Genomic DNA, 21,323 nt, shown 5'->3' on the forward strand with positions numbered 1-21,323 from the left:
TCATCTGGATACTGTTTCTGTGCAGAGCTGTATCACATTTCTCACCTACATTCAGCACTTGATCCTGTCTTTTTCTGTTAGAGAGTCGAGTTACCTTAATTACCATATTTTTAACTTCACTTGTTTCCACATCACATATAATACAATTTAATTAAAGTCAGAGCTAAGTAGAGACTTCCAGAGAAAGAAACTTGAATACTTYTGAGTACTTGAATAGTTCTGGACTRTATTTCAGAGAGAGCAGTGAGCAGGTGTCAGGARAAGAGAGATGAGTTCCGAGAATAAAAAAATAAAGAGCATTGGTCTGGAAGAGTAGCAGCCTACAGATGTGTTTGCTGATTCACTGGAAATTAAAAGCAGATAGAACAGTTTGGGGRAAAAGTTCTGCAACACCAGGTCTGCCTCCATGTACAAACACTTACGATATTGTTCCCCAGTTCAGGAAGGAGAGGTTTTTGGTGTTGTATGCCAGTCCAGTCTCATCCAGCCCGGAATTTAGTCTCTTGTGGGTAGACATCAGTCGTAAACAAATTGGAAAACTCAGACACTTTTCTTGGAAGGAAGCGTAGGAGKTTTTTTGTTGTGTGGGTTTTTTTTTTCAATGCACCGCTGATTTCAAAGCTGTGTGGTTTGGGCAATAGCCCAGAATTCTTGGTTTTCTCTTCTCCTTGTTCATCTTATAAAGCATAAATACCATATTTCCTCTACAGGAAAATACAAACGTGCTTTTTGTGTCAGTGTRTATAGTACATCTGCATTTGTGTGGATGTGGAATTGTTGGTGTTTCTCCTTTTCCGGATCCAGGTATTGGATGCTGAATAAAGCAAAGCAGARTTACAGAAAAGGAGCTTGGCAATGGGAAAGAAACCAATCCTTGTTGTGGCAGTCCTGTCTTTGCATCTCTGCCACTCCAGTGCCRTGGACTGGATGACATTAAATCTCTTTAATGCTCTTCACTAACYGCTCTCAGCTGGCACAAATCACAGATGGAAACAAGCCATGGCAGGGAAAATCCAGTGCTGGTGGAGCTCTTGGCAGCTCAGGAGTCGTTCTTTACCTTGTGCATCTGCACTGGCCRTCCCTCGTGCGCTGTCAGGGGACGGTGAGGTCCCTCCTCTCTTTGGTGGTGATTCACAAGCCTTGGGCAGGGGTTGCTGTGACTAATGCTCCAGTAGCATGCTTAGCAGAGAGACTCTCTGCTCTGATGTCCTGGCCAAATTCTTTCCTGGAAAATTGGACGAGATGCATTTCCACTGCGATTCCAGATGCGCAGATTATTCCTTGCTGTTTGCTGTCATAGGCTGTCAGCTAGTCAGCGTTAAGGTGTGCTTTCTTTTCTGTGATCAGCTGAGGAATTCTGTGAATATATCAACTGCAGCAACAATGTTCAGAGATGAGAACAAAAAGGAAGCTTGATTTGTTTGGTTTGCTACTGCACAGCAGTACTGTACACGGGATCTTCTGATAAAGAATACGTGTTGTATTTATTAGTTACTGAAAGATAGTCTTGCTTSTGTCTTCATCTGCAAAAGAAGCATTCTGCAGACAGCATATTGCAGTTCCCTGAAATCAGTGAAAAATGAGTTCTGATCTTTCTYGCAAGCGTGGTGTTTACAGAAAAACTCTGTTCAAAAACAGAAGCAATAAMCACACAACTCATTGACTTCCAGCTGAAAACTGAGCTGAAAAAAGACTGTCTTCCCTTCTTTGACTGTGTTGTGTGCTSGGAGGGGGCTGGAGTTGGGCTTTGTCCAAATGGCAGTCAAGTGATCAGAAAGTGGGSTCGGTGAGTGATGGGCAGAGGGTGCCCGAGCCGGGTGTAGCGTAACGCACAAGTGCAATGCAAACACTCTCACCGAGCCCTTGCGCTCGAGGCAGACTTCAGATAACGTGCTGACAGCATCAGTCAAAGAAAAATAAAATTGCTGAGGGGCTGTGAAAGGCRCTCTCTGTTCCCATAAAGCGGTGTGTGTAACCTCTGCTTTCTGTGAGCAGTGGCAGTGACACGTGAGGGAAGGGATGCACGATAGCACCAATAGAAAATCCCAGCAGCAGTAAGGATACCGAACAACGCTAGSTTAATACGGCTCATTGCTCTGGGGATTTTACTTAAAAGGTTTTAGTTCAAATCTTACTCTTTCTCAYGAGCAAGAATCTGTTGGTTCAGGCGAGGTTGTGTGCAGCAGAAGTTCTGGTTCAGCTACTGAGTTGTGGGAATTTAGGCCGCTTACCAAAACATAAGTGTACTGTAGGTTGCCCAAAGATGTGGAGAAATGATTAATAGTTGGTTCCAAATTGTGTTACTGACCAGGAATGGGGTTTTCTTGAATAGGAATGCTCCTTGTTTCTCYTACTTTGGTACAGCACCAGGGGATATAGTAGAACTGTGGCTTTGAGAAACAACCCCAGTGTAAGTACTTCTTTTATTTTGATTTTTTTAAATTGCACAGCTGTGCATTGAAAAGACCTCTTCGAGGAACTCTGCTTATTTCAATGGCACAGCTTTCTAATTAGCTCACACTTGTTAAGTAAGGATCACAGCTTTGGACCTCATTTCTGTCCTTAAAATTGCTCTGAGATCTTTGGGGGCTGCACATGAATTAACAGTGCTGTGTATAATTTACAGGGTGGTGTCAGTTGAAAGCTTCTCTGCATTTCTTGTATCCAGCACCRTTCAGGCCAGCTGGCAGTCGGCTCAAGATAATGATGGCATGATAGGAAAGATAGTCAGAAGCTGCCAAAACTATCAGACAGCACATCTGCCTGCTGTATGCCAGGATCAGCGCTGAGCTGCCTGGCACCAGTCTCTTGGGCAGAGATGGAAACATCTTGCAGTGTAATCCATGTGTGTCRCAGCTTCAGWGACACAAACAAGGGCTTCAGGTGGYATCAGGGTGTTTCCACTGTGCTTCATCTTGTTCAGGTTAGTATCACTAACATTACAGCAGTAATATGTGCTAGATCCACCAAAAATTATGAAGACTGGCAAACCTGAAATGTAGATTTATTCCTAAGGGTGTTTTCCTTCAAAATGTTTTGATATTTTGATGTCTTCTGCTTGGCAGTTGCCACTGAGAGCAGAGCAAGTGTAAGGGGCTGAATGAGAGCTGGTTTTCATAGAGAAAATTAGCTTTTTTTCTGCTTTTATGTTGCTAATATGAGTTCCCAGCACTGGTTGTTAGAAAAATACTGCTGGTGGAGTGAGAGGCATGGAGAGACAAGAGGGATCATGTTTCATGGGCCATAAACTGGGGCACACTAAAATAATCCTCTCAGATATGGTCAACTGAATATGAATCCGTGTAATCTTGAACACACTCTGCATGAACTCAGAATTAATCATCAGAAAAAATGAACCCACGAACRCAGAGCTAGATGTCAGGAGGAATATTTTGTTCTCATGGTGAAATACTCAAGACCAACTCGTGGCGCTGTCCTACAAAGAGTGTCATAAAATCTAACTCAAAAGATGCCATTATGAATTATTTTCTGGGAGCCKGACTGTCCCTTGTTCAGTATATTAAGATGCCATGTGGCATTTATTTTCCAAACAGATTAGGAAGTGCAAAGTCTATCATTAAATAAAGCTCAGCTGGAAACCGGGGATGGTTTTATTCCCCCCTATAGCAGCCTTAGGCCCTCTAAGACTGATATTTAGTAATCCTTTGAATTCATACTTCAAACAACTTGAAAGGTGAGCTTTGGTTCTAATACCGACAAGCTTTTGAGTCTGATGTCTCCAAGTCTGGACAAAAGAGGTGTCTGCTGCTCTGCTGGGGCCTCTCACCCTGGACATGGAGTCAGAGATGAGCATTGTGGTGATGGTGGGGACTACAGAGGTTGCAGTATCCTGAAGTTCATTCCAAGTTCAGTCATCACCAAATTTATCAAYATGCAGGCACGTAATGGGACAAATATGTCCTTCTGGGAGGAAAATGGATTATGCTTCTTTTAATGATGGAGCAGGGGCACACACCAGTTACTTTGTAAGGAATCCAAGTGAGTGTTTCTTGAGAGGAGTCCCAATATCTCATCTGCAAAGACAATATTATTATATAAAATTTTGATTACTATTGTTTAAAAAAAAAAAAAAAAAAAAACTGTGGAACATTATCATAGGATTCCCCAGCCCTTGTTTCATTATGACTTCAAATGTCTGGGACCACTGCACAGATCTCTTATTATCCTCTGTATGATAATGGGTGGATGATGTACAGACTTATCATCCTCTTTCTGGAGCCCCATGATGTACCTCAGAAAGGAATGAGAGACAGAAGGGAGAGTGAGACTTCTTAATGTGCCTCGGGAATWCATGACAGATCTCGAATCTCTCAAGGAATGTTTTTCTTGTTTCACTCCATTGGGAATTGGCTCTGACATAGTCAAAAACATTTTCAGAACAAGTCCCTTTCATTTTCTTGGCCTCTCTATTGCTTTTGTCACTGACCCAAGGCCTTTTGAATTTTTTTTTTCTTTTGACGTTCTTTAGCTAATTGGCCTCAATGAAAAGTGGTTTGTTTCCTGCAGAAACTTGGCTGTGACAAAAAGTGTGGAGGTTGGGAGAAATCTGGGATAGGCCAGTGCCAAAGGGCTCATATAATAGCCCAGAACAGTCAGCCAAAATATAGTGTGAGGGCTGCATAGGTGGAGTTTGGTTGAATGAAAAGTACTGCAGGATTTGGATACAAAAATGCCAATAGGGGCAGCCATGAATTTCTTATTTCAGTCAGGATTATCTCAGTTTCATCCAGTGAAAGGAGCAGATAATTATTTAACTAGATAATTACGGGTTGAATTCCTTCAAGMAGGCTCATTCTCTTGGTGCTTTTACTTAGTAACATGGGCCTCTTTTTAGGGCAAGAGGATCTTGTTTCCAGCTCCCATTCTGCTCACCTGTAATTGTGTGTGCTCAGTGCTCTGGAGCTCTGGTGTCTTCAAGACAGTTGGAAGCAAGGACCCCAGACTGCACAGGAGATTCCTTCAAGGCGTTTTTCATTGAATTCTRTGGGCTTCTGATCAGGTTGCATGCAAGGACAAACCTTTGAGGATTGTAAATTAGAGAGTGATTTCTCTAAAAATTAGAGAAAAATTAAATTAGAGATTCTTTCTCTTTTTTATACACTTTTTTTTTTTTTCCAGTAAAGAGCTGGGCTGGACAGGTTTGCAGCCCTAGAAGCAAATTGAGTGCCTTGAGATGAAGGCAGAAAGAAATAGAGTTTCCTCATGTGCTTTTCTGTGGCATAAATCGGTGATCAGTTCTCTCCAATTCAATGGGAGTCTCGTTACTGGATTTTAGGGAAGAAGATGGGACTCTGTAAAGAGTATTTTGGCTCTGAACCTCTTGTCCMAGGGTTTGACTTGAACAGCCAGGGAAGGTCCCATCACTCTGTTCAGGCTTTAAGATACTGCACATAGATCTCAAAAAGAGAGAGAGGTGGAGGATCAGGAATTCATCCACATTAACAGAGACCTGGACTCAGTGTAGAGCAGTGGAAATGATTTATGTCGTGTTTTGTCRGCTGAACCAGATGATTGAAGGAAAAGTTATATTGGGTCAACACCGAACAAAAACGTTTTCATTTTCTCACCAAAACAAAAGCCTGGAAAAAAATTCAGGCTCTGCAGAGTGTTGAATTTAATGTCCATGTTTGTGTTCTTTTTGAAATTAAACGTACGCATTGCTGCATGCTTTGAAATTAAACTGTGATTTTTTTAAAAGAATTGTTTTGTTTTGGAAACAGCAAAGGACCGTGTTTCAGTGCTCTTAAATTCCTCATCAGTATTCCTCAGTTAATGTAATTTGGGAACTATTTKGGCCATCACAAAAATGAAATTTTTGGCAGATAAATTGCAGAGTCTAAACCATCTCTACCTCATGTGCATTTAGATACCAGCTCTGTCATTAGCTCTCTTTATTAATCCTGAGACCCACTGATTTATCTGTAAAGCTTGTCCTTAATACACAGACACTCAGCTTGTGGGCATAGCCAACAGAGATGAGGGAAAGAGAAGATGGGAATGTTCAGTTTGCTGTGAAGGAAGCTTTCCTTTTTCCTAAAGTAAAGTCCTGATTGGGGAGGGATTCTTTCTCTTTTTTATATATACTTTTTTTCCAGATAAAAATCCAGTAGTTCCTCTGACTGATTTCTTTGTGAACTGTCTTTTGTAATCTTTGGGCCAGTTGCAGTGATGGTTTAAATCAGTGTGACTCAGCTCACACTATTTAGCTTCTAACCCATAATGCTTCAAAACACACGAGCCCTGACTTATCTCAAGCAAATGACTGCTTCCCTGGAGCCGGCTGAGGCTGCTGGTGTTATTAAAGTTAAGCAGGAGTCTCTGTGTTCTGCTGTGCTCAGGTTTAAACASCAAGGTGATGACACTTCCCTTTTGCTTTTGTAATTTCTTGGAGTTGTTCTCCTTCCCTTTGGTATGTGTGGTTTAAAAGCAGTCCATCATGCTGCAGACTCTATAAACTGTGGCTTGCTTAATTTGTGTGATTCATAACACAAGGAAAAAAGGAAAAAAAAGAGCCATCATCATTCTTGGTATTACATCCAGCTCTGTTACCCAGAGCATTGACCTTGACCAGCTAATGATAGGTATTTAATGTATGTGCGTGTCTTTATACATAGATATAAATATTCATTATGTGAGGTCTGAGATCGTAGGGAATGCTGGCAGTACCAAGTTTTGTTCGATGGTTCAGGCCTYCAGCTGTGCCAAACTCAGGGTTCCCTTAACATACCATTAAAAAAAAAACCTCAGGCTTCGCTTGAATGTCATCCAGCTTTATTAAGAGAAAGATCAAGCATAATCTTATTAAGCTTGTCACTCACAAACCATGAGGGTGCAGCCTTGGTGTATCTGCTCGGCCCACATGTGTGAGCAATTTTGCCTCCTGATACTCAAACAGGGGCTGTTATTCTTTAATGAAGGCTGTGAATAACAGCAAATCTTGGTGATGTGCTCACACACTCGTGTGTTAACAGAAGGGGGTGAGGGCAGGGATTGTTTGTTTGGATTTTGACATGTTCCTCAAGCACGCTCGAACCCACACAACCACAATGTTTTTCAGAATCCGTTGTGTATATTTTGAGGTTTCTGAACTTCCACAATAACTTACTCAGCTTTTGAATGTGCCCATGTGTCAGAGTGGACAGCTGTGTCACAGAACACTTCACAGGAGCACTGAATCTCCCTCTTTTTTGGTTTCACTAGAAGCTGCTCCCCGGGCCAATRTTATGAGGGGATGTTCAGATAAATTGTGTTTGCCTTCATTGTTGCTCCTTTTCCCCAGTGTTAACAGCTGGGCAGCGGGAGATAACAGTGGAAACCACTGCTGTTTATACCAGTGTAAAACCAGATTCCTGCAGTGGGGACTCAAATCAAATATTTCTCCTTGCTCAAAACATGGATGTATATAGAAATTCTGTGTATTTATATAGAAAAAAAAAAAAAAACCCTAAATTAAAATTAGTCAGGATGTTTGGCCATGTGGCTGAGAATAGATTTGTGTGGGTAAAACTCACAAAAATAGCTAGTAATGAGTGGAATGCAGAGACACATTTGATAGTATAACTGGGAATAAATTTGTAATAAGAAGAACTTTTCCATGGATGTAGCATGTGCAGATGAGTACTTGAGGAATACAGCTTTCCAAGACTTTTAGTCAATTAAATTTTAAATTTGTGAGCAAGATATCCTCTGTGCATGGMTATCTTGGGGGGCTTGATGCAACTGCATGCCTGAAGTAGATTACAAATGGAAGTGTTTGCAGGATGAAGCTCAGCACTGCGGGGTTGTGATAGGTATTCATACAGCACCTTTGCAGCTGAGAATCTCTAAATACTGCAGGGCTCTGTTCTGTTCTTTTCCCACTACACAGATGTCTCCCTGAAAGATAAGATTTACTGACTCTTCTAGTGGGGCATTTGCCATTCTGGCTGGAAACTCTCCTTCCACCACAGGATCTTTAGCCAAAGGACTGTCCATCCTTCACAAAGCATTTCTTTCTTCTGCTTTGCTTGTAAAGAAGGAAAAAATAATTAAGATGTGGTCATGGAATCTCCTAATGTTGTCAGTGTCCTCTGGAAGTCCTTTTTCTAATTTATATCAACATCCTTACTGTCAAAACTGATCTGATCTGTCATGCCCAGGCGGAGTCGATCCTGGTTTATGATGTTTAGATGCACTAAAATGGGTACTTTTKAGTCCAGCTTTCTATATTTCCACATCTTTGGCATGTTTTGCATTTCAAAGGAGRCAGAGCTCCAGATGTCTTCCTACACAACATTTATCTCAGGGTCTTGTGATACCATATTCAACAGCTTAACAAATGTCTGCAGTGTGTTCCTGCCTTCCTTTTCTCCTCAAGGGCAAGAGTTTGTTGGTTTGATCTGCCCTGTTTGGGGGTTTTGCTTTCCAGTGTCAGGACAGGCATGAATCAAGCAGCAAGCCTTGGGCTTGGGGTCTAAGGTGAGAAACAATTTGCACCTCCTGGAACACCACAGGAGCAGCATCCGACCCCAATCTGAGAATGTATTGTGGACTCCTGGGTTTTCTTTCTCCTGCTTTTCTTCTGTGGGAAGGACCTCAGTGTGCAGCCTCAAAGCACTCCTTGGAAAAGCCCCTTGCCTGTCCTGGAGAGGCTCACGATGATGCTGAGAAGGAATCCTTAGCTGAATTTTAGCTGAATTTTCAGTCTGAGCATGGTCTTTCAGGCCAGGTTTTCCTCYGCGTGGTTGWATAGAYTTGGGGATGATTTCTGTAACTTCTRAGGTGGCAAATGATCTGTGTAGCACAGAGCTGCAGAGATGGAGCAGTCAGCTCCAACCTTGTAAGCAATGTGACTGCGCCAAACTGCCTTTGAGCAGCACCAGCTAAACCACAGAGTAACAGGATGTGTAATTGCATTTAATCCATGATCAGGGACAAGCCTGGAGTCGTGCCTGCTGCAGGGTGCTCTGCTGTGRGGCAGAAGAGAAAGGGTTGAGTGGAAACCAGGTTGGATGTGTTGTACTCAGCAGGGTCATCTCTCAGGAAATCCAGCAGGAATGGAGAACACACACCTGGGCACAGGTGAATCGGGGTCCAGGAGCTCCCTGGAGGATTTGCTACCAGCGCTGGTRCTGATTAACCTGGAAGCAAAGGGCATTTCCAGGTTGGGCAGAGTCGCCTCACCTTCTTCACAGCCTCATTTCTGAACTTTCAGGCGTGTTTTTCTGCAGCAACAGTGACATCCAGTGGCCAGCTGCATTTTTCTGGGAAAAGCATGAACCACAGGCTGTCTTAACAATGTGAAGTTTTTTTATAGATAAAAAAAATCCTGACTCAGGAGGCTCGGTTTTGGTTTCCTTGAAGCATGTTCTTTTTTAAAAAATCTGGTAAAATGGGTTATGTGTTTCTGTGTCCTCAGGGTAGAAAGCATCAGTACTCTCTGCTCCAGCAAGGAGTTTGTCCTGTGTCCATAAACTCCAGGGGGCTGGCRATTTGCTGAGGAATCGCTGTGTTTTGTGCTAAGGCATCTCCACGTTTTTCACTTATGAGACATCCACAATCCAAATAAACCACCAGAAAGGGGCTCCTGGAAYAGATGAAGAAAGCAGTGTAGTCTGTAGAGTAATTGACTGAGAGGTCAAAACCAGAAAGAACAAGCTAGGATCCGTGTCCTGCCAACTGGGAACTTTGATTTGTGGTTTTCAAACAGAAAATGACAGCTTGTCTTATAGTCTTTTGAAGTAATTTCACAGATTCCACAGACATTGCCCCCGACTAACTTTCCTGGAATGGTTCAATCTCACACTGGAGCAAGATTACAATTTTGTTTAATTCAGTTTAGAGCTGTCTTGTGCAAACTAGAGGAACTGGGGSAAGCAGGTTCAAAGCAAACACAGTGAAGTGCTGTTTCCCACCAGGCTTGATTACATTGTGGACACAGTGTATTGTAGGAGCCAAATGCATCCATAAGGTCAGGAAAGGACAGACTCAACAGTGCAGCTCACTAGTGAGCCTGCAGWGATGTGCCATGGCCCTCACCCCTATTTATTTCCTATAAAAAGCCATTGAGTGCATCCTTATTACCTGCCAGAAGCTTTTGCCAAAGGTGCAAAGGTGCTGCATTTCAGAGCACTAGCTGTGTCCTGAGAACAGCTGAGGTCTCACATGGTCTGGTCCTTGCTGAGCCTCAGAGATGCCTCCACAATTTCAATGAGACACTCTGCCTGCAAAAAGCTGCTTTCCTGACTGAGGAGCTTTCCAAGGCTTGAGCTGCCCCRAGCTCAGACTCCCAAATCCTTGAGGTGTTTTAGTGCTACGTTCACAGTTACCTCCTTTACAAAGAAGGCAGGAATTACAGAATCCCGTTTCTCCCCGTACCCTGACCTTTGCCTGGCTTTGGCAAGCAGGTCCATGTGCATTCCAGGCTGGTTTGGGATGGCTCAGGGGATTTGKGATGGGATATGAAACACTTCTCTCGGAGGCTGCTTGCCCTGCCCCGGCTGTCCGGGGAGCCGGCAGCAGCTTCTGATAACTGATAGATAGAGCTGATAACTGTGCTTCAAGTGGCACAGGGCTGTCTGCCCTAATGAGCAACCTTGGGAAAAAAAAGAGGCTGCATTTCCTCAACAGTTTCCCCACTGCTTGAGGTGTTGATGACAGCTGGCAAAGAACATTGTAGGTTAAATCCACAAATTTCACACCAGACTGTCTGCACTTGGGGGATCTGACGGTCCCAGAGATGCCTCCAGCACCCTGAGRGGACTCTCAGAGAKGCTGSCTTTTCTCTAGGTTGTCCTCAGACYCGTGTTCTTTTCTTCTGCTGCAGTCTTRGGGATGGGTGAGGTTCCCAAGATTTTGTGTGTTGAGCGTGGCCCTTGAGAGGATCCCAGGAGGGACACAGAGACATGTTCCCTGTCCCACAGCTGCACCACTGCCACACAGCTCCATCGCATCCTTCTGTAGAAAGGGATAGTCCCAATGGCATGGTTCAGTGAGGAGCATGCACCTTAAAAAATAGTAAAATACATAAAAACAATGAAGAAAAGAAAATCACRTCTAGTCGTGGCATTCTGCTATAGGAGAAAAAGCCAATAACCATCCTCTGTGCAGTGTCTCAGAATGGGCAAGCCCTGCCTTTACTCAGAGTGGAGCCTGGGGACGAAGTAAATCAAACTTTTATTTCTGCCCCGCCCACACAATTTTCCTCCTGCAGATTTTTTGCCCTGGTAAATTGGTGCAGCTTATACCAGCAAACACAACCAATGCATTTTACAGAACAAGCACTTCAAATCTCCAGGCTTTGTTGCTTGAGTCTAGAGGGATTCTAAGTTTTYTTTAAGAATATGCACCGTCAGAATCATCCTCTGCTGGACCTTCTCTCTGTGGAGAAGTCCTCTGATGCCACATAAGTGAAGCAAGAATTGGAAACAGTGCAAATGGCCCTATAACCAACCAAAACCCATTTCAACACAGCTCCCTTTGCAAACTGTCATGACAAGAAAGGTGGGGGAAAAGGCAGAAAAGAGAAGTAGGGAAACTGGGAAGAAGTATGGGCTGTGTGCAGTGTTCAGAAGCTTCTGGACAGTAGCAGGGTGGTTTGATGGGCCATCATGCCATGCCTGATAGGCACAGAGGCTAAAGGATCTCCTTAATCTCACATAGTCAATGGAAGGAGGCTTGCAGAGAGGGCTTGTGTCTTCCCAAACTTGGTATTTGAGTGTTGGCATGAATTGCTCTGTGGAGGTGCCCATCCCTTCATTTRGAAATGTTTGAGGCAGCTACAGACTGACACAGAGGCCACAGGAGATGCTTGGGAGGTGACCTCACTTCAGCTCTTGCTTGTGCTGGTTTTTTTTAACCTAAGTGAAACAGCTGGTTTAGACTTGGAAGAAAATTGAGCTTTTTTTTTTTTATTATTTTCCAAAAAAAAATCATTTTATTGTTTACCACATATGTTTAGGGCAAGTCTGGTAGGGAAAGTGCTCCAACACTTCGAAGACAGCAGAGAACTGAGTTGCCGAGCTCACATTACGGCACTGCATTGAGTCTGGAAATGGAGAGCTGTGCCAGCATGGAGCTAGTCCCAAACTGGTAAACTCTGTCCCAGCTCAAGCTGAGCCTGTTGAGGACTGTGCACAGCACTCCAGGCTGCTCCTAGAGAAGGAATACCATGGTGTGACATTTGAGTGCCTCAGCAATAGCTCCATACCCCCAACAGGAGGGATTCTCAGAAAGGAAGATCCAGAAGGGAAACACGAGGGGAGCTCATCATACTGTGGGGCAGCAGGGAAATAGAAGTGTGTGGGAATCTGTCTGTCCTTCACACTGAGATGCTCCAAGTATAGAATTGCACTGCAGATCTCAGAGACACCCCAGGGATGCACAAATCTGGGCTCTATTAGCCTGGCGTCAATCCGGAATAACCCCCTCAACTTGTGGCCCCTCGTGGCTCCRTTCTCCCTCTGGCTACGGTGTGGCCTTTCTCCAGAGCCTGCTCTGTAAGTGCTCTCGGGTGAGAGGGGAGAGAGGTGATTACATGCAAGAAAAGAATGAAGGGGAGCCATGGGAGGACTGCTGGACGTTGGAAATGCTGCACGCTTTGGCTTTTTATGCGTTCCTGCTCCGATTCCCGTGACTGTCCAAAAGTGGCTGTGAGTCAGTTCCTCACAACTGCATAGAATAACAACATCAAACGAGAAGAAAATGATTTCTCCATCTGCTTGGAGAAGGGGTGGCATGATGTAAGGAGGCTGTGATGAAAGCCTGCTTTACAAGACCATTGCACGTGGCTTGTGCAAARTATTTTTTAAGGCATGCTTTGGGCTTGGATGCTGCTGCCAAACAGGGGAGGAGGAAAACTCGTTCCCTGCATCTCCAGCTCTCCTTCACAGCTTTTTGCATAAAGCTGCAATTTCCAAGTGCAAAACCGTGTCCTGAGGCAGAGCAAAAGCCAGCAACCTGGGGTGACAGACTTTTCTGGAAGGTGATAGTCCCTTTTTTCTTTAGAAAACCCACAGAGCTCTTGTTTCAAGCCTGAATATGAACCTCTGAGAAGCTTTTGTGACATCTGGTCTGTCTGAGGCGTGGTGGGGCGGTGTCTCATCCTCTGGCATGGTATGGCTCACTTAATTTCATGCTAACTGGGGTAGACTGGGAGAGAGACATGGGGGTCCTTYCAGCCATTTCCAGAAAATCCCCTTGTTGGATACCCACAAGCATGAATTTTGTTCAAGTTATCAGTAAAATCTAAAATCAAAATATTCAGTCCTAACATCATACTTGCGCCCAGGTCTGCATGTCACCCAGCTAATCCATTACCTGGTGTCATTCCTTGATGAGACACTTGACATCACAGGGGTACTCTGGCTGGGGCATCTTTCAGGTACATCAGGATCCAGCTTGCAAGAGCAGGATCTGCACAGATCCATCATTTGCTCCTTATTCAAGGCCATCCTTACTACTAGAGAGAGATTTAAAGGAAGAAAGTGGTTCAAGAACAGAGAGGAGCAGCTGTCTGGTAGTGGTTGTGGTTTAAACCYGGGTCATCATGAGAAAGGCTGAAGAGCCTCCAGTTTTTAAAGCAAGTTGTTTATTAGCAAAGGAAGATGCTGGACAAGGAGCAAAAGGGGACTAAAAATTTGGAGGGTTTTATCGTCAAAACTGATTTCCCACCATGGGTCTGGAACGTGTGTCGTGCGGGGAGAGAGTAATGTGGGATGGCATGTGGTTCCCAGTAAATTCCTGCTGTTACCCAGAGACTGTTAGGTCAGAATGGAATGCTGTAGCAGAGAAATCAGCAAATTCAGATAGTCACTGCGTGGAGTGTTTGCTGTAGCTCCTTACTACAGCCTCATCTTGACAAATTYATCATTCAGCTTCCAAAATACTCAGTTTGACCACTGTCAGGATGAAAGAAATGGGTGATGCCATTTCGGAGGCAGCAGGCAGAGGAACCACAGAGTGTTTGCCCTGACTGTGAAGGGACAGCTCTCAGCCATTTGCGTTTTTGCCTACGCTAATTTTGTGAACCCTTCCTACCATAAACACCGTGGTGCTGCCAAAGAGCTTGAGAATCAGCACCGAGGGAGAAGGAGGAATCGAGGCTGCAGCCCAAGGTCTAAATGGCAACAAAAYGTTATACATAATGTCTGATTCACCGAGTGGAGAATGTAAAGAATTGAGACCTCCCGACACAGTTTACATTGGCCCTTTTTATGACTAATTGTGCAGAAAATAGCTCTGCTTGTAGTGTKCATGGAAACAGTTCAGATTTCTGCTGTGTGTCAGCTAATGGGCTAGCAAGGCTTTTTTAGCACAACTTCAAAGGCTCTGGCAATGGAGGTCCTTTGTGAGGGAATTATCTCCTGCTCCTTTGTACCTCTCTATCCTTCTAAGCCGTGGGACAAAGAATTGCAAAACGAACAGACAAAGTAATTTGCAGTAGATCTCTAAACCTAGATAAAGTACATAGCATTTGCTTAAAACCATTTTTTCTGCTTCTCTCATCAAAACGCGCTTATAATTTTTCTGTGTAGGAACACCCAAGTTCATCTCGCTTTTGAGGGATGCAACCTGATGCGTAGGTTATTGTTGAGGATGTCTGAAATGGTAAAGGAGAGCTTTAGTTTATGTGGTCAATTAGAAAATACATGGCTGTCAAGAGCTGGCTGAGAAGCGTCTTTTCTCTCTGCATCAGGATATTCCACTGAGAAAGGAAAAAAATGCATTTCTTCAGCAGTGTGTTAAGGAAACCACATATTTTTCATGTATTTTTTACATGTTTTTTATTTAAAAAAAAAAAAAAAACCCTCCAAAGTGATGGTTTATTCTTTCTTTCTTCCAGTGAAAAATGAAACCTTGGGGAGATAAGGAAACACATTRCATGGATCTGCTTTGTGTAGTCCAAAGCACAGTTCRTAATTAAAAATAAAAAAGCAAACCAGGGATGGAAGGTCTATGATTAATGTTAGCAGCCATGCTGTATAATGTTTTYCTCCACTGTCTCCAGATCCTCTGTCTTGAAAAAACAAGGCATGAGTGAAAGGAGAGTAATCTTGGCCTCATCAAATTTAATAAGAAATCTCCTCTTAAGTGCAGCAGCCACACTSGCCACTCCAGCCTGTTTGTGTTTGTGTTCAAACTACAAAATATGTTTACCACTGGGTCTTGTCTTCAAGCAAATCCCTTGAGTATGTCCTTATCCTCAGAGAGTGGAAGGATTGCATCCACACCTGGGTTTTTTTAATCTTCAGCTGTTAGGAGTGGCTGCTCTGCGCATCTCCATGCCCAAGTGCAAACCTTCTCTTCAGGTCCCTATCTGGAAAATCTTTTGTCTGCTTTCTCTCCTTTTCCACTTCCATGGATTTCCCAAGGCAGCTGATGTTCTGACCTCTCGGATCCAGTTTTCATCAGCTGTCAAGATAAATTTGGTTAATACTCTAAGAATAGTTTATTCAGGTTTAGATTGAAGAGGGAATAGTGATGGAAATKCAAGATCATTCCCCTGTCTCTCTAACCTGTCTGATATGTCTCTAGATGCATTAAATTTTCACTGTACTTTCTTGAGGTTTATCCCAGGCCAGGAAGAGAAGTTTTTGAAAAATTTCAGCAGAATTATACATGTACACATACATGGGATAGTACAAACAGTAAAACTTTAGGCGGAGTGTAAATGTAAAGCTTTGCAAAGACCTGCTCATGCCATTTCCTAGCAGTTATTAAGGCTTCAGGCTCTGTTGATGTATGTGGAATGGAGAATTATTTGGGGATGAGCTCAAATTTGGATTTTGGTTTTGATTTTTTACCTCTTTTTATTTCTGTTCTCTTGGTTGAACTGGGGCATTGAAAATATTTTAGTAYGTTTTGGACTGAGGACATAAAATGAAATAACTTAATGGAATCTAGTGTTCCTTCCAGCACAGAGGACTCAGAGTTGTTTCATAGTTATTTTTTTCCCTGGGTTAAAAAGAGTTAAAATGGGTTTCTCTCRTGCTGTCATGATGTCAAAGATTTGCTGGATTCAGGACAATTATTTACATTAAGAAATCTTTTGGCATCTGGTTCAGGGAAAACAGAGTGGACTCGGAAACATCTCGGACTCTGATACCTTTGACTTCGGTTCCTCAGTGTCACTTTGCCAGTGACAGAATGGGGACCTTTGTTTGCCTTGGCCACTGCATAAAAAAACAGGATATGATCAAATCCAGTTAATCATTCACAAATGTCTCATTTCTTGAATCTCTGAGGGTGTATAACACATTTTTGGGACTGTTCTTTGCTKCTTTGGCTTTTGTTGTAAGTAAGTTAGTAAGGGGAAAATCAAATTTTGAGTTTTCTTGAAAGGAAGTGGAGGAATCCTGGAACACACCAGGGCTCTGCAAATGTACATTTAATCATTTAAAGAAATGTCTTTTGGCTAAAAGCTCTTACCAGCGYTTGCAAGTTGCGCTCAAAGCCGTACAGCGACATCATTCCAACAACTGAGGCGAGTTAGCGCCCTTGCTGGCAGCGGGAGCAGAGGGATGCAGGCTGAGTGAATTCTGGGGGCTGAACTGCTCTCAAATTCATCAGGACTTTGTGCAGCGTGGGTGAAGGATCCCAGGGGTGACTCTGCTGGTGGCTGTGCCAGCTCCTCACACAGCAGTGTCCGCAGGGAGGGACTCGGGCACATCCTGCCTGCCTTGGTTCCTTAAATGCAAAGACTTCGGCTCTGCCACGGAGCCTGGCAGTCAGAAACATCTCCTGCCAGCACTTTCATTGTACTTAAGGCAAGAGCACACCCTGTCCAAGCAGCAGCACACAYGAGGAGCGAGTTCTCACACCCAGCACTGCGGTGGAACTCCCTGCTCCAAGATGCCACAGGGCTCAGAGCGGTGGAGGCTGAGGTTTGAGCAATTTCTTGGTGGATTGGTCTGTTCAGAGCTGGCAGTGAGATGCACTGGGTGTAAATGGGGGCTGCCCAGCCCTGCAGAGATGGAAGCTAATGGACATCATGGAGCAGGATTGTTCTGTCCTTCCTCAAGGGTCAGTCATGAATGCAGCTGGAGACAGATTACAGTGCTGCCTGAATTTTAATAAATCTGTTCATGGACTTCTCTTTCCTTATTCTRTGTATCCAACCCATCCTGCAAACAGTGTGGGACTCAGACAATGAGTTAAAAGCTTTGGCTGGATTACACTGCTTTATTGAGTCTGTGCCCAAAGCCCTTTGAGGGCTCCCATTGACTCYGGTGGGATTTGGTTCAGACTTCAAGTGTATGGGACTCCCTTAAGTAAACTCTTTCAAGGCGTGTACACGCTGCAGTACTTGCTGGGCTCTTTGTTACTCCTGTGAACAGGAATGTGACCTTTACACTTCGAACAAAGAGCCCTGAATTACAGGACTAAATCTTCATGTTTTGGGAGAGATAAGGTTACCATCCCAGCTCCTCCCAGCCCTGCTSTGCAGGTGCTGAATGGCTGAGGAGGCAATTCCTGAATCACCGGTTTTAGTCACAGCACTGCAGCTTCAGAGCCTCTTCATGAGCAGATGTCCATGAACAGTGATGGTCAGGATCGTTCCATTTCATGAGTCAAAGCCCTAGGAATACCACTGCAGGGTCATTTTGATATCCATGTTAGGAGTTTATTTAATCTGTATATGTACTAAAAATGGCTGCAGTGGAAAGGCAAGACCAGCAATCCATCGAGGTTTTCTGTTGTCCACCCAGTCCCTTGGCAATGTAAAGGGAGGGAGGGATAAATAAGATGGAAGAATGAAGTGTTTGGTCTGTTTGCTGTCCCTCTCTCTGGTCTAGTTTGTGGTACCCTCGCCTCCCAAACCTGCTGTTCCAACAGGAGAATCTCAAGTGAGTGAGAGGAGTAGTTTGATTGACAGTGCTATTTTCTACCTGTATTTTAGGTCACTTCCTGGGTAACAACACTGTGATTGATGTACTGAGACAAGCAGGATTTGAAGTGGAGCACACCCCTCCTGGACAACCAATTGGAAAGTAAGCAGCTGCCCACAGATTATTAATCACTTTCTCTCCTTTTTTCTCTCCCTTTTTCCGTGACTAAGCAAGACTATCGCATTAGTATAGGAGGTGGGTGAGGAACCTCCCTTTCCCACCCAAGTTCCAAACAAAAAGTTCATTGTAAAGCATCCATTGTGTGASTCTGGAAACATATGGAGCCTGAGTGGCTGGTGTTTTTGTGGGTTTTTTCCACTTGGGGACATTATTTATATCACAGCTGCTTCRTTATACCAGCTCAGAAGTGCCATGGTTTCTTTAAAGAAATATCTCATTCAGCTCATTTTCCCCCAGAGCTGTTTTTCCTTTTGCTCACCATGAGGTTTTTGTTGCTTCTCCATTGCAGACCTTTCTGTCAGGCTGCTGTTCTTCAGGTGGAATTTCAGTTTTTCCTGAAGGACCACRTTTAATGTGGCAGATGCACCTTGGAAAGTGTGTTGGGCAGGTAGAGAGCAATTCAGTATTCCCTGAGTTCCTCCATCTATCTGGTCAAGTAAAGCACGCAAGAGGGACTGATCAACAGGCTCTTGGCAATCTTCATTAGTATAAAACAAAATATGGCACAAAATTGTCATTAGCTGATGAAACAGATTTCCTTCATCCCGTAGACTTTTCTTTTTCCTGGCCATTTAAATGAGGTCTCTGTCTGAAGAAATYGCAGACAGTAAAACCATGAGGGATGATGAGAGACCATCTCGCTTTGCGAAATCAGCCTTTCCCCTACATTCTGCAGATAAAATTTGGCCAAGACTACTCTGTCATAGGATTGTTATCCTCATTAGGAGAAAGTGTTAGCAGCATGCTCCTGTCCCTGGTGGGCAGACATGACACAGTCCAAAAACGAGGTGAGTCTCAATGAGGAGGATTAATGGCAGAGGTAGTAGACCATGTCTGAAAAAGCTGTGTGTAATCTAGCTGGAAAATCTGGCTGATCCCACCTTGTTTGGGATACATCCGCAGTGATTCATATAGAATATAATATGGCTCAACTGTACATAAGTGTTCTTTGACAGAGCATTTATCCTAAATGCTTCTTGGAATCTGTTGAGCAATAAAAGCATCGTCTTAAATAACAATGGGGAAAAGAGAAAGAAAAGGCTGTTAAACACYACCAGGAAGAGCATATATTCAGAGGAGGTTTAAGAAGCACTTTGGCAGAGGGAGAAGAGTCAACATGGTGCTGTGAAGAACAGTAAACACTGTAACAGGCTGGAGCTGGAAATTTTTCACTAAAACCAACTTAAAAAAAACCCCAGCAAAACAGAAAAACCAAGCAAAGTAAAGTAAAAAAGCTGAAGTGTACCATTCCTAGGTTTCTGACAAAGAAACTTTCCACTCAGGGAAGCAGGCACTTTCTTCAGCAATTTTCATTTAGTTGAAAGTATCATCTTCCCGTGAAAAGTGTTTCAACTGGAAATTGTGAAACTATTAATTTATTGGCTGTTGCAAGCCCTTGAGCAGAACTAAAGATGCAGTAATGTGAGAGAAGTCCAAGAATAGTCTGTGCTCTCTGTAGCGTTAGGATATGTCTGTACACATCATCACAGACTGGAAATAAAGGATGGGGCAGGAACTTGAATGAAAGCCAGTGCTTAATGTTGACTTATTTGCAGAGCAGGGCACTTCTTTGTTCACATTCCCCTGCCTTGGCAGCAGTGTCTCCTGCTTGTGATGTCTTCCCTAAAATTGTCAGTCCTTGGGGGGATATTTACCTGATAGCAAGAGGGCTGGGGCTCTGGCTGGATCAGTGTGTGTGTTCTCAGCTGAATTGTCCCACACTGGATAATTTCTGTTCCCAGCTCCAAACATCGTGTTGGGCTGGTTTGCCTGGACCTTTTCCGGTGTGATCTGCTCTGAACATTGAACATGTAAAACTTCATTGAAGGTTAAACTGTTGTGCAGGGATACTGGATGGCATCAAGAGGGAGCACATGAGTGCCCTCCATAAAGATTAGATGTTCTGGGAGTTTTCCTGTGGTCTGATGATAAAGTAGATTCTGCCTGTTCTAGATGAGAATGAAGAAAGAAAAATAAACTGCATGGTTAAAAGGCCAGAGTTGCCACTAGACTTYATTACTCAAGGTGCAAGAGCAGCAGAAAACTATAGAAATTGTGAATARAGAGCATTTAAATATATTCACAGGAAACAGCTTTCTGCCTTTAGAAGGAAAAAAGACTCTCAGAATTGCACATCAGGGACTGTGTTGGTGTCCTGTAACTGGGGCTGTAGCTATCAGAAGTGCTTGGGGCTCCCCTTAGGAATGAGGAGGCTGCTGAAAACAATTTTCTCCCTTTTTTTTTTTTGTTTTTAAACAGCTTGTATTTTATGATTTCTGGGCAAGCTGCAAAAGACAGTCTAGCCAAACACATTATGACAAAATTTGATAGCACAACAACTTAATAGTTGTTATGTTGTTTAGGTCATGTTGCTATAATCGAGAGTCTTAAGGAACCTTGCATTTTTGTCTTGCTTTCTTTTTTTACTCTTCTCTTTTCTTTTTAAAAGATGAAATAAAAACAATTAAAAACAGTTTGAAAGGCCCAGAAGAGGAACCATTTTGCTATAGTGACTGTATTAACAAAACATATTCATAGAACAAACAAATAGAAGCTCAACAAATTTGGAGTTGCTTGCAAAGCAGAAATTGTTTTATGGGTTACAGTGATGCAGGTGTTTTCATCTTGATTCTTGTGGAGCCATACATGAAAGAAGAGGTATTTCTCTCCTGTGCTGAAGCCCAAAAGAGACATTTCTGCTTTARTTCTAAATAAGTTGTATAAATGAGTCAAGCCCACTGCATTGCATTCTGGCATTGACARTTGAAGAATTGGACAGTGTTCAGGGAAGATCAGCTGGATTCTAATGTAGGGTTTGGTGGGGGTGGACAGCACATGGAAAAAATGCAAGGGTTGGAAAAAACCTGAAGCAGCTGCATGCTTATGTTTTGGCAAAGGGAATTCAAAAAAAGGAGTGTTGTGGACAGACTGTGTGCAGAAGAATGAAGAGGAACAATTTGAGCTGGCACACAGGAACGTCTGGAGGTATATCAGATTGAAATTGAGGGTGGTTTTGGATGAATATTAAAGATTTCTTGACAGTGATCTGCAGGACAATTATTCTCAGGTTAAGTAAGAAACTCCATTGTATGAAAGCAAAACACTCATGCTATGTCCTACTTACTACCAGTGCTGTCACTCCAAAAAACCAAATACTCCTTTTCCTTAATCTCTTTGTTTCTAGAACAGTATTATTATTACTCTTATCAACATGATTAGTAGTCTGATCTTTATTTTTCAACAATATTTAAGTGG

General features: G+C 43.3%; 1 protein-coding gene across 1 annotated transcript in view; it reads left to right on the plus strand.

Moving 5' to 3' along the window:
• Positions 1-21,323, plus strand: part of TRABD2B (TraB domain containing 2B) — a 249,856-nt gene that overhangs the window by 192,044 nt on the left and 36,489 nt on the right. Inside the window, exon 5 of the mRNA XM_057390513.1 lies at positions 17,900-17,990. Within this exon, the coding sequence (XP_057246496.1) occupies positions 17,900-17,990 (91 nt within the window). The remainder of the gene's footprint in view (positions 1-17,899; positions 17,991-21,323) is intronic.

Source organism: Malurus melanocephalus, unplaced genomic scaffold, assembly GCF_030028575.1.
Source record: "Malurus melanocephalus ecotype Western Australia unplaced genomic scaffold, MMel_1.1 scaffold_28, whole genome shotgun sequence".
Classification (NCBI taxonomy): domain Eukaryota; kingdom Metazoa; phylum Chordata; class Aves; order Passeriformes; family Maluridae; genus Malurus; species Malurus melanocephalus.